The sequence below is a fragment of the Pristis pectinata genome, chromosome 5 (genome assembly GCF_009764475.1).
Source record: "Pristis pectinata isolate sPriPec2 chromosome 5, sPriPec2.1.pri, whole genome shotgun sequence".
Classification (NCBI taxonomy): Eukaryota; Metazoa; Chordata; class Chondrichthyes; order Rhinopristiformes; family Pristidae; genus Pristis; species Pristis pectinata.
In genome coordinates, this window is record NC_067409.1 from 26,696,624 (window position 1) to 26,713,820 (window position 17,197).

Below are 17,197 nucleotides of genomic sequence, written 5' to 3' on the forward strand. Positions count from 1 at the left end.
AACTAATTGCCAAGAGGTAATGTTCACCAAAGCCCAGAAATTGTATTGCAGTAGTGAAGTCAGTCCATAGTATCTGCTCTGATTTGTACTGTGTGTATGGGGGCAGGATTTTGTCTACTGGTATGTTGTAGAAATTGTAGTGTTTATGGTCTGTGCAGATGAGTTCCTTTAGGTGAAGCATTAAACCAGTAGTGATTACTGATGATTTACGTGAGCAGGCAAAACTCCACAACACTATTTCTTCAATGAAAACTTCCAAAAAAAAAAGTATCCAGAAGAACTATTTATGTATTTGTGAGATCTTCATTTTTGACAGCATTAAGGTTATTGAGTTCACTGGCTGAAGCATTCCTGAGATGTGACCAACCACTGATGTATCTAAATCTTCTCCTCACAAAAGGATTGATTTTAGATAGGACATGGTTGCTAGCATGATTTTAGTGGAAATTAATTTGAGTTCTTAATCATTGGAAAACACCCCTGATCTTCTATTTTTAGAACAATTTCTTGTTTCTTTTAACTCACTTAGTGTTAGTCCAGTAAATGCAACTGGAATAGAAAAAGGCTGTTGGATATCCAACCCTCACAGTCTGGCATTTAATTCTGTTATAAGCATTAATGATTATTCTGAAATATTCTTGAAACATTTCAAGCAAAGTAATCTTTCTAATGTTTTTCTTATGTTTACTATTCACTGATTTATTAACTCTAATCCTGCTTGCCTATCCTATTTTGACAATATTTCAGGTTATCTTTTCTGTCTTATTTAACATTCAGTATATCTCAGTCAGTTCCCTTGCCTTTACCATCACCTCTTTTGCTTTGGAGAGTTTCACCCAGCTCCTATATGACTTGGATTAATTTAAGAAATCTCAGCACCCCTTCATCTTCAACAACAGTGAAATGATTATCTCCATATCTTGTAGAACTCTAGTTAAATACATGATGGTATGGGTAGTCATGTTTGAGCTATAGACAACGCAACAAGCAGTATAAGTTCACATGAAAAGAAATTAATTTGACCATCGGGTTCTCTATACAATAATGTGATCAATGACCAGGATTCAAGCCTCTTGCTGTTCGTGTGCGGTTTATATGCTCTCCCTGTGATTGTGTGGGCTTCCCCCGAGTGTTCTGGTTTCCTCCCATGTCCCAAAGACATGATGGTAGATTGCTGTAGATCATTCCTAGTGTAGTTGGGTGGCAGGAAAATTGGGGGCAGGGAGTAGGTTGGGAGTTGATGGTCAGGTAAGAAAGAATAAGTTTCAGGAAGATGAGTGCAAAAAATGGGACTGATAGGATGTCTCTGAGAGCTGGGATAGACTCTGAGTTGAATGGCCAGCATCTTTGTTGTAAGCAAATCTGAGAAATGTGTGAAGTGCAGGGCAAGTTCTTTACACAGAGAGTGGTGGGTGCCTAGAATGCACTGCCAGGGTTGGTGGTGGAGTCAAGTATGATAGAGACATTTAGGAGGCTGTTAGTTAGGCACATGAATGTGCAGAGAATGGAGGGATATGGACATTGCGTAGGCAAAAGGGATTAGTTCAGTTAGGCATTTAATTAGTTCAGCACAACATCGTGGGCCAAAGGGTCTGTTCCTGTGCTGTGCTGATCAATGTTCTATTTTATTTTGAAATGTCATCATAGCTAGAGATATACAGAATCTAAAACCCTTAATTTTTCAGCTTAACTATGTAATCTAATATTACCAGTAAAAAATGTCAGGGTTCTAACTACAGTCTCTATTTTTCTAGTGGATTTACCAACTCAGGATGCAGCAGCAGGGGACCTGGGGAATGTGTGTACAAATAATTAAAAGTGGCAGGGCAGATTGAGAAAGTGGATAACAAGGCAGACACAGTTCTGGGCTTTATCACTAGAGGCATAGAGCACAAAAGCAGAGAACTCAAGCTGAACCTTTTTTTAAAAAAAAAACCACTGGTCTGACCTCAACTAGAGTGTGGTGCTCTATTCTGGTCGCATCACTGTAGGAAGGATGAGAAAGTATGAGAGAGAGTCCAGAAAAAATGTTCTGAAAATGATTCCTGAGATGAGGGACTATAGTTGCAAGGATGGTTTAGAGAGGCTGATACTGTCTTCATTAGAGAATGATGAGGGGAGATTTGATGGAAGTAAATAAAATGATGGATCTAGACAGAGTATACAGTGGGGGACTATTCCCTTTGGTGGAGGAGTTGAGGACTAGAGGTCACAGGTATAAAATAAAGGGGAAAATTAAGAGTAAGATAAGAAAAAACTATTTTATGCAGTATGATGTGAGAATCTGGGATGAATTGGAGGCAGAGAGGCAGGTTCCAAGTGGCTTTCAAGCAGGAATTGGATAAATGTATAGTGAGGAAAATTTTGCAAGGCTATGTAGAAAAGGCTGGGGATGGAACCAGTGAGTTGCACTTGTAGGGAGCCGGCATATACATAATGGGTCTAATGGCCTCCTTCTGTGCTGTAACCATTCTATGATTTAACAAAATAACCCAATAACTTTCTTCCATTGTCAACATATTAGTCTCTCTTTTGTATCTGTGCAGTTCAAAACTCTCATACCAGATAATTTTGTAAACTATTTTGTGTTTGAATGCAAAGAATTACTACTTTGGAAATTCTTTAATTATTAATAGAATGGTTAATATGATGACTAAGCAAGCAAAGAGTGGGAACAGTGAGATCTCCATAGGTAGGAGCACCAAATAAAGAAAATAGAAATTTTGTTACTTGACCTTTTAAAAATTTGATAGTAGGCCTTCACTTCTGTGCAAGTATTGCAGTCCCTCTTAAGATGGTTACTTCTTTTATGACACAGCTATTTGCTGTAGAGGGACTATACATTTTGAAAGAAACATTTCACCAAGCAGTCCTGTTGTATCAACATAATGACCATGCAGTGAATCATTTGCAAATATTAGGTCATTCTAATCATAGCATTCAGTGTGAAAGTTTCCATCTACCTAAAAAGGAACCACTTACTGACACATTTCTGGACATTAGTTATATGTCACCAATGTTAACAATATAGTAATTTTTAATGTTTCTTGTGTGATGATCTGTAAATATGCAAATACAACCATTTGTAAAAATCTTAGTAATAGCACTAACTATGCAGGAACATTTAAATTATTTCTCATTTGTTTTATGAAGCCTGGACCTGACGGAGTTTGAAACTCCCTTTACTGAATAAAAAAATAAAATTCTACCTGTAACTTACTTAGGCAGAGCAAAGCAGCTATACATTTCTGACTTGGTTCTGTCGGTATAGTAAATTGGGCAGCACAGTGGTGCAGCTAAGTAGAGCTGCTGCTTCACAGCTCCAACGATCCAGGTTTAATCCTGACTTCCATTACTGTCTGTGGAGTTTGCAAGTTCTCCCTGTGACTATGTGGGGTTCCTCCCACACCCCAAAGACGTATGGGTTGGTAGGTTAATCGGCTACTGTAACTTGACCCCTAGTGGGTACATGTGGTGGAATGTGGGGAGAATAGATTAGATGTAAAGTTACAGACTCAGTGGGCCAAATGCTGGAAGGAAATATAGAAATCCGAAGTAGCGATGACTTGATTTGTACTTCATGTTAAAAGTCTAAAGTTCTGCCTTTTCACAAACTGTATTCTCACCACAAGTTCCAGCTTCCTCCCCATTGCCCGTCTCAGAGTGAAAGAGATGGTTTATATACTCAGGATTGTATTTGAGCCTGAGCTGAGCTGAGCTTCCAATTTCATCACCCTAAAACTATCTGTCCACCCAGCCTCGGCCCAATTTCCATTCCTCATTATTTTCCTAATTTTTTTTTACTGTAGTCCTGGATAGTCTCCCATTATCACCCTTAAAAATTAGGAGATACAAGAGACTGCAGATGCTGGGACTTGGAGCAAAAAATGAGTTGCTGGAGGAATTCAGCAGGTCAGACAGTATCTGTGGAGGGAATTTCGGGTATTGACTACTGTGGAACATTTGCACTTGCCACTCTTTCATTGCAGTGACTTTAAATATTCTTATTGAATGATAGAGGAGGCTTGGCGGTTGTCATAGAATCATACAGCATGGAAACAGGCTCTTCGAGCCAACTCATCCATGCCAACCAAGATTCCCATCTAAGCTAATCCCATTTGTCCGCATTTGGCTCATATCCCTCTAAACCTTTCCTATCCATGTACCTGTCCAACTGTCTTTTATGTTTATTATACCTGCCTCAATCATTTCCCCTGGCAGCTTGTTCCATATACACACACCCTTTGCGTGAAGAAGTTGCCCCTCGGGTCCCTTTTAAATCTTGGCCCCCCCGCCCCGTCACCTTAAATCTATGCCCTCTAGTTTTTGATTCCCTTTCCTTGGGGGGGAAAACCTGTGTGCATTCACCCTATCTATGCCCCTCACGATTTCATACACCTTCATAAGGTCACCCCGCAGTCTCGTACCCTCCAATGAATAAAGTCCTAGCCTGCCCAAGCTCTCCCTATATCTCAGGCCCTCAGTTGTACAGCCTGCTGCTTTGATTTCTTATATTCACTTAAGTAATGTGACGAGCTGTAATACATTTCAAATAAGTTGCCATTGCAACTTAAATCACCAGGAATAACCTTCAACCTCACTGCCTGTGTGGTAAGCTGCCTGAGTGAACATCTTGCCAGATTTTCATCCTGGTGAAATCTAAGGCATGAAAATGGATCAGGTTTTTCAGCGGGTAGGTGTTTACCCTGTCCGGTTACTGTCCAGGTAGCATGTTGAAAGGTACCAGCAGATTTTCTAAAGCTGTAGCAATCCAACAATTTAATTTAACATTCATCCTTGAGTTTTAAAAATGGTCCTTGTTTTCTTGCTTGTAGTTATTGATTGTTACAGATTTTCATCTTGTATAATTACTTGACTTGGACTGTGAAGTAAATATGTATCCAGATAATAATCAGTGCTGTAATTTGTCTGCCTACAGGCCAACTGTAATGAGATCCAGTCTGGGGATCATTTGCAAGATTTTCCTTTTCCATATTGTTTATATTTCCTGTAATTTGAAGTTGGAATTGTTAATGGAATATTACGTATTTTTTTCTTTTTTTTCTGAAGCAAATAAGTTGCAGACATGGGAAAATGTTGATTTAACAGGCCCAAAGGCTCTGCTGTTCGATGTTCAACCCTAAAAAGTGATGAACTCTTCTTTTAAAAAAGTTATCAGTTTTGCTTGTTTTTGTTGTTCTGAAAGAGGAGCTGAATTGTCTTAATTTCTGCGCAAGTATGGTGCTATTGTGCTTTCCATTTTTTTAAGAAAAGGATGTAAACTCTGTCAACGCAAAAGACTGCAGATGCTGGAATGTGGAGCAAAAAACAAATTGCTGGAGGAACTCAGTGGAGGGAAATGGACAGTTGAGGTTTCCCTTTTCATCTGGACTGGAAGATAGAAGGGAGATAGCCAGTTTTGCATTAATTTGGAAGCCCTGTATAGTTCAGATGGCAAAGCTGCTTTGACTCAGTAATGCATTTATTGCAATATTTTTGGAAAATGTACATAAATTTTAAATATTCCACAACTGGCTTACAGCATTGAAATATGTTTTAGTTCATATCATGGGATCAAGTGACAGGCTATCTGTGGAGAACTCTGTTTGGTAATGAATGCCAGTAATAATGATGTGCTTTGTGCTTAAGTTAATCTTCAAAATAGTTTAAGTTTAGAAAGTACCGATTTGCTGAGGTTCCAGAGCACTGAGTTGATGAGCGGCAGAAGAGAATTTAAATTCCTATCCTAATTGGTGTGTTCATTTAAGTTTTGGAACAGCAGACTTTGCTTTTTTGCTAAACTGGCTCATAAGCCATTGGTGAGGCCGCACTTAGAGTACTGTGTATAGTCTCGGTCACCCTATTATAGAAAATAGGTGGTTAACCTGGGAAAAGTGCAGAGAAGATTTTCGAGGATGTTGCCAGGACTAGAGGGCCTGAGTTATAGGCAGAGGTTGGCCAAGCTAGGCTTTTATTCCTTGGAACGTAGGAGAACAAGGGGCAACCTTATAGAAGTGTTTAAGATTATGAGAGGCATAGGTAAGGTGGACGGTAACAGTCTTTTCCCCAGGGTAGGGGAGTCCAAAACCAGGGGGCATAGGTTTAGGGTGAGAGGGGAAAGATTTAAAAGGAGCATGAGGGGCAATCTTTTTATGGAGAGGGTGGCAAGGATATGGAACGAGCTGCCAGAGGAAGTGGTTGAAGCAGGTACAATAGTATCATTTAAGAAGCACTTGGATAGATACATGCAGGGGCAGGACTTAGAGGAATATGGGCCGAATGCAGGAAACTGGGACTACTTGGATGGGCACTGTGCTTGGCATGGACTCGTTGGGCCGATATCCATGCTGTATTGCTCTATGACTCTATTAGTGTAATCATGGACATTTTCATCTCGAATGTGTGGTGGATCTTCTAATGTCACTTAGGAGAAAAAACTCGAAGGGCCATGTAGCCTCTCTGACTTCATCAACCATTTAATAAGATCATGGCTAATCTAATCTTTGGCCTCAAGTCCACTTTCCTGACTGTTTTCCATAGCCCTTGAGTCCAAAGATGTATCTGCCTCAGCTTCGAACATTATGACTCTGCCTCCACATTTCAAAAGACTCAGCCTGTCTGAGAAAAGAACTTCCTTCTCAAATCTTAAATTGGGGATAAATTCATGGACTGCATTATTTTATACTGAGAATATGTCTCCTAGTTCTAAATGGACCCCCTATCCCATAGACTCTTCATTCCATAATGGTGAGAAAATAACCTGCTCTTTTAAATATCATTCGCTGCCTATCTATCATTGTAATTTTAATATAATTTCCAAGTCTACTTTAGCCTCCTTCAACTCCCCGACAGCCCATGCCAATGTAATTGCTTTTATTTACATTGAAGACCCTGGTTTCAGAGCTAAATTCTATCTTTCTAAAATGAGTGTGAAATTCTGTCATACCCAAAGGATCCTTCACAACGTGTGACCAGATCTAAAACAGCAGTTTTCTTGTCCACAGCAGATTGTTCTGGAAAACAGTCTCGAATTTATCCTCGATAGTTCATGGCATGCATTTGAGACAGTTTGCCAATTTGGTTTGTCTCATCTGTATGTAGATTAAAGACACCCACGAGTATTTCATTCCCTTTGTAATAAGTACCTTCATTTCTTGATATTTCTCAGCGATACTTATGACTTTCACAAATACTTCTAAACTTATATCAAGGCGTTTTTTCATTCTGAGCTAAATCCTTTTACTTCACTACTTCCCTAATTTCCGCTTTTTTTTCAATGATTCCTTCCTTGAAAAGTCAAATTTATTATTTCCATCACCATTTGTGGATTCTATGATTGTTACAATGTGGACTGGGGTATCAGGCCTGCTGATCTTCAGCCTTTCCTGATCTATGTTTGCTTCAGTACTTTCATGTACCTGCATTTAGAACTGTAGTTTCTCAAAGAAGCTCATTTATTTTTCCTCTTTCATACAGGTGATTACATAGATCAGCAAATGGGAATCAATAGATATTCCTTGTTTGAAACTGGTCTTGAATGTTTTATGCATGAGCAAGATTCCCTACATCACATCATTAAATACAGGAGATTAAGGACTGTGCTCTCTCTTGGGCCTTCATATATATTAGAGTCATAGAGTTGTACAGCATGGAAGCAGCCCACCACATCTATGCCATCCATCATCCCATGCCTACCTATACCAATCCCACCTGCCTGCCATAATTCCAAACCCCTCTATGCCTTGCTCATTCAAGTACCTTACCAGATGCCTCTCAAATGTTTTTATTGTTCCTGCCTCCACCACCTCCTCCGCCAGTTCATTCCAGATACCAACTGCTGTTTGTGTGAAACATTTACCCTTTTTCCCTCCTATATATTGGGTTTCCCCTTTTCCTATCTTCAGTCCTGAAGAAGGGTCCTGGCCCGAAACGCTGACCACTTGCTTTTCTCCACAGATGCTGCCTGGCCTGCTGAGTTCCTCCAGCATCATCGTGTTTTTCATCTAGATTCCAGCATCTGCAGTCCTTTGTTTCTCTATTCCTCAGATCCCCTTTAAACCTTCTCCCTTTTTACCTTAAACCTATGCTCTCTAGTTTTATACACCCCTACTATGGGAAACAGGTTTAGCTGTCTACTATATCTTTGTCTTTCATAATTTTATATACCTCTATCATGTCACCTTTCAGCCTCTGCTGCCCCAGGGAAAACAGTCCCAGCCTATCGAGTGTCTACCTATAACTCAAGCCCTCCATTCTAGTCAACATTCTTGTGAATCTTTTCTGCACCCTCTCTAGCTTAATCATATCCTTTCTCTAGTATGGTGACTAGAACTGCACACGATACTCCAATGTTTTGTACAACTGTAACATTACATCCCAATTCTTGCTGTCAGTGCCTTGGCTGATGAAAGCAAGCATACCATACGCCATCTTCACCAGCCTGTCTACCTGTGTTGACGCTTTCAGGGAACTGTGGTCTTGTACCCCATGTCTCTCTGTTCAACAGCATTCCCCAGGACCCTGCCATTCATTGTGGGTGTGCCCTGGTTTAACTTCTCAAATTGCATCACTTCGCACTTGTCTGAGTTAAATTCCATCTGCCATTTCTATGCCCACTTTCCCAGTTGATTCAAATCCTGTTGTAACCTTAGACAAACTACTTCACTGCCCACTCTCCCAACAATTTTGGTCTCATTTGCAAACTGACTAATCCTGCCACCTACACTCTCATCCATATCATTAATAGAGATGATCAACAACAGAGGGCCCAACACCAATCCCTGCAGTACACCATTGGTCACAGACCTCCAATTTGAAAAACAACTCTCCACTACCACCCTCTGCCTCCTACTGCCAAGCCAATTTTTTATCCAATTGACTAGCTCCCATGTGATCTAACCTGGACCAACCTACCATGCGGGACCTTGTCAAAGACCTTGCTAAATTCCATGCACACAACGTCTACTGCCCTACCCTCTTCAATCCTTTTGGTCACCTCTTTTAAAAAACTGAGTCAAATCTGTAAGACATGATTTCCCACTCACAAAGCCATGCTGACTATCCCAAATCAGTCCTTGCATTTCCAAATGCAAATAAATCCTGTCTCTCAGGATCCCTTTCAATAACCTTCCCACCACTGATGTAAGGCTCACTAGCCTGTAGTTCCCTGGCTTACCCTTGTTGCCCTTCTTAAATAAAGGCACAAACGTTAGCCATCCTCCAGTCTTCTGGTACTTTACTTGTGTCTAACGAAGATACAAAAATCTCTGCCAGGGCCCCAGCAAACTCCTCCCTTGCAGAAGCCTCCCACATGCCAGATGTCACTTTATAACCAAACGGCATCTCCCAGTCAATTTTAGAGAATTTGTGTTTGATGCCATCGAAATTAGCCTTCCTCCAATTTAGGACTTTAGCTTGAGGATTAGCTCTATCTTTTTCCATTCCTATCTCTCTTCCTGCCTATGTTGTTGGTACCACTATGGCACACAACTAGCTGACCTCAAAAGTATATGGATCTATCAATATAAAGTCAGTGGATAATGAGCATTTAATGTCCTCTGACAATACCTGAAGGCCTTGTGTTGAAGGATCCAGTATAGATTATTACATTTCAAATTGGGCATAATTTTACTCATAAATGCTGTCAATATTTATATTCCTATATCTACAATAATGCTAAATAATTATTTTGTGACTTAATGTAGCATCTTATTTCCATTTTGGTACCCTAATGGATGAGAAGTAGATTACGATGGGCTTGAGCAAATCATGAAATAGAATCAACAGACTTCATTCCACAGAAAAATTCATTCTATTTCCTAGCAAACAAATGCAGAAAATTTCTCTCCCTTTAGTTTGCTGAATACAATTTCTCTATTTACCTCATGAAAAGTCATAATTATGCTAAGCTCCTTTAGATAGCCCCTTCGGCATCTCAGCTTCAGTAAAATAAGCTCCATATCCTCTGACCTCTACTTTGGAAACAAAGCCTTTTCATTTATTCATACCCATGGTGTGGACATTGCTGATACAGCCAGAATTTAATGTCCATCTCTAATTGGCCACTACTAGGAGTGCCTTGATAGCATTACCAACAAATGAACTAGCTAAGTCCCGAAGGATATAGTTACCAGACCAGACCTGTGGGAGGTGGTGCATGAATCCATTGAGGGATAAACATACCAGACCTGTTGTAGATGCCATTATTCACCTGATTTGATTCATACCACGTGACATAAAGCAATGACTGAGAGAACTGGATAAAGCAAAAGCTAGGAGACCAGACAACCCCCCACCCCACCCACCACCCCAACCACCACGCTGAAGGTTTGCTGGGTCTGGGTTTTGCACGGCCCAATTGTTCTAGACCTTAACATAGCCATGGGCCAAACATGGCCAAAAAAGCTGGATTTCTATAGGATTACATTTGATCAAGGCATAGATAAGGTGGATGGTCACAGTCTTTCTCCCAAGGTCGGGAGTCTAAAACCAGAGGGCATAGGTTTAAGGTGAAAGGGGAAAGGTTTTTCACACAGAGGATGGTGGGTATATGGAATGAGCTGCCAGGCGGGTACAATTACAATGTTTCAAAGACATTTGGACAGGTTCGTGGATAGGAAAGGTTTAGAGGGATATGGGCCAAATGCAGCCAAATAGGACCAGCTTAGGTAGGCACCTTGGTCACCATGGTTGAGTTGGGTTGAAGGACTGTTTCCACCCCTATGACTCTATGAAAAGGTTCACCACACCTTCTTAAGGGAAGCTAAGGTGGGCAATAAATACTGGCCTTGCCACCAACACCCACACCCTCTAAGGTGAGTAAAAAGATAGTCAGCTGTTGTCCTGAACTGCTGCAGTCTTTCTGAGGGTGTTTGAATTTCTCTATTATGGTAAAATAGGCTCCAGATGGTCTAATTTCTACTTGCTGGGCCTTAAGGTTTTGTTCCACACAGTAATCTTCCTCTGATCCTGTATCTTCTCCATTGTCTCAACATCTTTCCTATTGTTGGGCAGACAGAACTAGATATATAATTCCATTTGTGACACATAAGGCCATGATCTGTGTTCTGATGAAGGATCTTCAACCTAAAACATTAAGTGTTTCTCTTTCCACAGTTGCTGCCTGACCTACTGAGTCTTTCCAGCATTTTCTGTTTTTATTTCATTATCTCTGTAAGCTACTTTGCATTAGTGCACTCATAAAATCCAGGATACAATTTACTGACATTCATTTAATCTTTAAAGACTTTTATTTTCCCTTGGTATAGTGCAGAGAAGATTCACCAGAATGATTACTGTGTGTTCTTGAGGAAAAATTAAGGAAAGTGGACCTGTACTCTAGTGTTCAGAAGGTGATCTTTTGGAAAATTTTGTTGGGGTTCAACAGGGTGGGTGCCATGAAGATGTTTCTCCTGGGTGGTAGAATCTAGAATTGGAGGCATATTCTCAAAGTAAAGGGGCACCCATTTAAGACTAAAGTAAGGTGAGTTGTCTTCACTAAAGGTTGTGAATCTTTGGTTTTATTTACCCCAGAGATCTGTGAATGTACGGTCATTATGTATACTCAGGGCTGAGGTAGGTTTGGGGGCTCTCGGGGAATAAAGGGTTGTTAGCAGGAAAGTGGAGCTGAGATCAACATTAGATCTGATCGGAGACGCAAGAGACTGCAGTACCTTTAGCAACACTGGAGTCCAATTTGTCTCCCAACACCCCTCCCCCAGTTGGCTCCATCTGCCCACCTTCCCTCTCCTCATCTGGTTCCACCTATCGCCTACCAGCCCCTGCCTCACTATTTCCTCTCACCTTTTTATTCTGGCTATCTATCTCCCCTTGGTCAGTCCTGATGCAGGGTCTCAACCTGAAACGTTGACCATCCCTTTGTGTCCACAGATGCTGACCCCCTGAATTCCTCCAGCAGTTTGCTTTTTTGCTTTTTTACCTGACTGAATGAGGGAACAGGTTGAGGGGAGATTCTTTTACAAATCTCCAAGTAAGATTTATAAGTAAGACCAACATATTTTACAAATTACAAGCAAGACCGATATATCTTATCTTATTTACAAGCAAGACCAACATATTTTACAAATGACAACAAGAGTTGTCATTTGTAAAATATGTTGGTTAAGACACTACAAATAGCATCATCCAATGGATGGTACTTTGTAAAGCAGCCTGTGGATACACCAGTGCACTGTGTATGTGGTACAGAAGGGCCCACTGGACTGTAATTTCAATGATGAAATATAGTTCACTGGCATAATCTCTGAAATGAAAATCTCCAGTACCTGTACAAAATGACAAAATTGTTATGTAATGCGCTTTTAGCTTAGCAGCAGATATAACAATAGGAGCCTTTATTTTCCTGAGTAATGATTATGGAAAAGATAATACATTTTTCAGCTAATTATGGGTCCCTTTATTCAGAAGCTTGTTCTTCATACTAATTACAGTGATTGTAAGATTCGCTTGTACTTACAGTGATTATTTTCATTTAACTGGTATCTGAAGGCTATGCAGAATTACAGGTTTCATTTTTACATTATTATTCTCTAGCAATTTACATTTTCTTGCCAATTAATCATCAAATGCCACAAAATACAATCTTGTATTAAAAAAAACAAGCCAGATAAGTATAGAATTCAGCATTTCAATTATTGAAGAGCTTCTTAGATGATCGATGCCTATTAACTTCAATTGTTTAATCATTACTCTTGATTTACCTGTCTCCTCATTGACACTTTTCAATCTGTATAATGGCTTGCACTTCCACAGTTAAAGAAAATTATCTTTATGTTGAAGCAAGATTTTATTCACAATTAGTTTTATTGAATAAATTGCTAAAATATACTCATGTTATTAATTTAGAAGCTGTATTTTGGTACATCACTGAATTTTATTTTGTGCATTGATGAAGAGAATAGGTTGTTAATTTGCAATATTCATTTGCAAATAGAGGAAAAGTGGGAGTGATTGGATAAAAATTAGTTGACAGGTGAATGTAGTGGATGTAGCTTGATGGATTTTGTTTTGTTTTACAAAATATTTTATTGTAAGTTGAGATGTGAAACATTTATGGTTAAAACTGAATTTATCAGGTTGTAGGAGCACCATATCTAATTGAGGTCAAGTAACAATATTCCACCATGGCACCTGGGGAATTTAAAATTGGAATATAAAAAAAGCTAGTCTCAGTAATGTAATTACAAAATCACAGTATTGTCCTCAAGCTCCATCAGGTTCACTAATTTCCCTCGTATGGAAACCTGCTGTCCTTACCTTGCTTGGCCTGTGTGTGGTAATTGGTTTATTATTGTCACATGTACCAACATACATTGAAAAGCTTTTGTGTGCAGGCCATCCAGACAGATCACTTCCATACACAAGTACATCGAGGTAGTACAAAAGGAAAATAAAACAGAATGTAGAATCTAGTGTTACAGTTGCAGAGAAAGTGCAGTGGAGGTAGACAAATAGAGTGCAAGGGCCGTGACAAGGTAGATTGAGAGATCAAGAGCCCACCTTTAAAAGATCTGTTCCAGAGTCTTATAACAGCAGGGCAGGAGCTGTCCTCAAGCCTGGTGATGCATGTGCTCAAGCCTGTTTATCTTCTGCCCAATGGAAGGGTGGAGAAGAGAGGATCTCCAGGGTGGGAGTCTGATATCCAGGGTGGGAGTCTTTGATCATTTTGGAGACACAAGAGACTGCAGATGCTGAAATCTGGAGCAACAAACAACCTGCTGGAGGAATTCAGCGGGTCATGCAGCATCTGTGAGAGGAAAGGAATTGTTGATGTTTCAGGTTGAAACCCTGCATCAGGACTGAGAATGGAGAGGTGAGAAGTCCATTGCAGGCCAGTAAGGTGAGATGGCCAGCTACTGCAAGCATAAGCTCAATGATTTATGTAATGACCCCCTGCTTCAGTCCTGATGCAGGGTTTCAACCTGAATCATTGACAATTCCTTTCCTTCCCACAGATGCTGCTCGACCTGCTGAGTTCCTCCAGTAGATTGTTTGTTGCTTTGATTATGTTGGCTGCTTTCCTGAGGCAGCGGGAAGTGTGGACAGAGTCAATGGAGGGGAAGCTGGTTTTTGTGATCAACTGGGCTGTGTCCACAAGTCTCTGCTCCAGACCACCAGTGTGGTTGCATCTTAAATTGCTGCTTTAGTTCAGGTGCAATTGGGAATGGACAATAAATGCCAGCGATGTCCATGGTAGTGTAGCGGTTAGCATAATGCTATTACAGCGCCAGCAACCCAGGTTCAATTCCGTCCGCTGTCTGTAAGGAGTTTGTACGTTCTCCCTGTGTCTGCGTGGGTTTCTTCCGGGTGCTCTGGTTTCCTCCCACATTCCAAAGATGTACTGGTTAGGAAGTTGTGGGCATGCTATGTTGGCGCTGGAAGCGTGGCAACACTTGTGGGCTGCCCCCAGAATAATCTATGCAAAAGATGTATTTCACTGTGTGTTTCGATGTACACGAGACTAATAAAGATATCTTTATCTTATCCCTCAATCAAATGGAAAAAAAAGTGGGTTACTGGATATGGAGAATGGATTGGGGTATATAGGGAGAAGGCAGGTTCAAGAGATTAATACATGATGATGACCTCTTTCTATTATTAAAAATAAATGCCAGTGAACACCAATTAACACAATTTGTCTTTATTTCTATTCCCCAACTTATTTTCTTGTCCACATATAATCAGCTGCTATTGCTAAAGACAAATTTTTGGAGGAACTGAGTGGGTCTGGCAGTATCTGTGAGAGGAAAGGAATTGTTGATGTTTCAACATATACAAGTGAGCTTCTGCCTCCACAGATGCTGCTTGACCCACTGAGTTCTTGCAAGTTCATTTTTTGCTCCAGAACCAGGCATCTGCAGTCTCTTGCGTCTCTGCTATTGCTAAAGATACTGGTGCAGCCATAATCAAGACTCTGCTGAAAGCTGGTTAATTTTATATTCATGTAGTTAACTTCTGCTATCATAATTCAAGTTAAACAACCTGTTTATCTATCTCCACTGGTGATTTTGCACAAAAAGTAAAGTTTTTTTCATTCTTTTTCTGCAATGAAAACAAGTTCTACTTCCCTTGGCATTGTTGTAATATCTTCAATTTCTAGTACTGGATTCCTTTTCATTTATCTGATGGTTTTCTTGAACACACCCATGTGTAGTATGCCCAACACTGCAAGCACAAGCTCAACAATTTATGTAATGATTTCCAAAGGTTCATTGCTGTTATAATTTAAATTTAATTACTTTGAAAATACCAGATGTCCCGACAAAGTATTTAAACTTAAGCAAACACATTCTAAGCCTACGGATGACTATGATCCCATTTCAAAATTTACCATCCCTTTATATTTAACATGTATTGAACAGCAGTAAATCAAAATTTAAAAACTGCAATGTTGGAAATTGGAAATAAAAACAGAAAATGCTGGAAACACTCAGCAGTTCAGGCAGCATTTTTAAAAGTGCCATTTTAATGTATTTGCTCTAACCCTATCAGAGAGATTTCTTTTTGTTCTACCTGTCCTTTCCCTGCCTTCTCCACTGTTGAAAACTAATTTGATTCTTTCTCAGTTCTGATGAGGGATCTCAGATCCAAAATGTTACCTTTGTTTCTCTTTAGATGGATGCTGCCTGACATGCTGAGAGTTTTCAGCATTTTCTGTTTTTAAAGCAGCAGTAAATTGCTTGTTTCTCCACTGAACTTACTCTGACTTGTTCTGCTTCTTTACAGGCAAGAAAGCTGCCACAAAACCTTCTGAAGCTGCTTCAGCAAGTTTATGAAAGATTCTACACTGAAGACTGTTTAATGCTGTGCTACTTTCTCCTTATGGTTCTATACCTTATCCTGTTGCTATGTAGGGACTTGCTGTAATAATCCTTCAATGGAGCTTCCTTTTGTGATCATATATTGGATTATATTATAAATGGATGACCTCAGCAGTTAATAACTTTGTGTAACATGTATTTCTCTAGTTCAGAGTTAATGTTCTATTATTAAATTTTTAACCCCTCACTTTTCATAGAGTATGTGTCATATATTGATGCAAACTTTTAGACTGATTGCTTGTTTTAGTTTTTAAAGTCTTTTTCTATTGGATGATCTCTAGCATGTGTGCCCACAGATCTAAGCAAGTATTTGAAATGTTGGCTTTTTTTTGTGAATGGTTATCATTTCAATTAGAGAAAAATATATAGCTTGCCTGGTGCTTGTTGATGTACATGTGTGAAAGAGTAAATTGCAGGGGTACAGGCAAGTAAGGAAAGGGGGAGTGGGGATAATTCCCCAGGGAGCCAGCAAGGGTCCAATGGGCCAAATGATGTCCTTTTGTGTCGCGAGGCCTGGGGCAGATCAGCCATATCATATTGAATTGCATCACTGGTTTGAGAGGCCATATGGCCGACTTCTGCTCCCATTGTGTTGTGTAACAGCTAATCCGTGAAAAGGACATACAGTGCTCCCATTAATACTGCTTCACTTAAAAACTCTATACTTGCTGTAAGCAAGTAAATGAAGCTCTTTTAGATGAATATTTTTAATAGATGTGATATTCTGAGTTTGAATTTGTTTTGTTACAGAACAGAACAGATGGATTGGGGAGACACTGTGGTGATTTGATACTTAACTCCAAACTAAAACTTCATCTTCCTAATATGGATGGGTGCATTTTAGAATATACAAGTCTGAATATTGACACATTTGATATTTTTCCAAAAATCATCAAACAATTGTTCCACAAGAAAACCCCTTTGGATGCACTTTATGAACTGGACTGTGCCAGAAAATCAAACATCGCTAGGTATCAGACAACTGATATTGCTTTACCAATGTAATATTGGATGTAAGTAATTAAAATATATTTGCTTAAAAAAAATAAGGACTTCATGTGTGAAGCCCTCTCTTCGTTTTCCCTTACTGCTTCTGCTCTTGTACTCACTCCAGTTTTTGTAGTTATCTTTTTGTTTCCATCAATTTTATAGGAGAAAAAAAATCCATTTTAATGCTTGGAATCTTTTACTAGGGCTGCTGGTTTCAGAAAATCAGATGACAAAGGTCTGAGGATTGACCGATTAATCATGTGTTTTCTAATAGGAAAGAGGCTGCAATCTGCAAAGAACAGAACACCTAGATGAGTAAATTTATAACAAGGAATATGCCTGCAAATTCATTATTGATTAGTGCAGAA

General features: G+C 39.7%; 1 protein-coding gene across 5 annotated transcripts in view; it reads left to right on the plus strand.

The window, feature by feature from the left end:
- znf438 (zinc finger protein 438) overlaps nt 1–16,805 on the plus strand; it is a 210,621-nt gene extending 193,816 nt beyond the window's left edge. For all 5 annotated transcript variants that reach the window (XM_052016543.1, XM_052016539.1, XM_052016546.1 and 2 more), the window contains one exon: nt 15,745–16,805. Coding sequence is in view for 1 of the 5 variants with exons in the window: in XM_052016546.1 (XP_051872506.1) it covers nt 15,745–15,772 (28 nt within the window). In the remaining 4 variants the exon portion in view is untranslated. The remainder of the gene's footprint in view (nt 1–15,744) is intronic.
- Nucleotides 16,806–17,197: the final 392 nt, after the last annotated feature.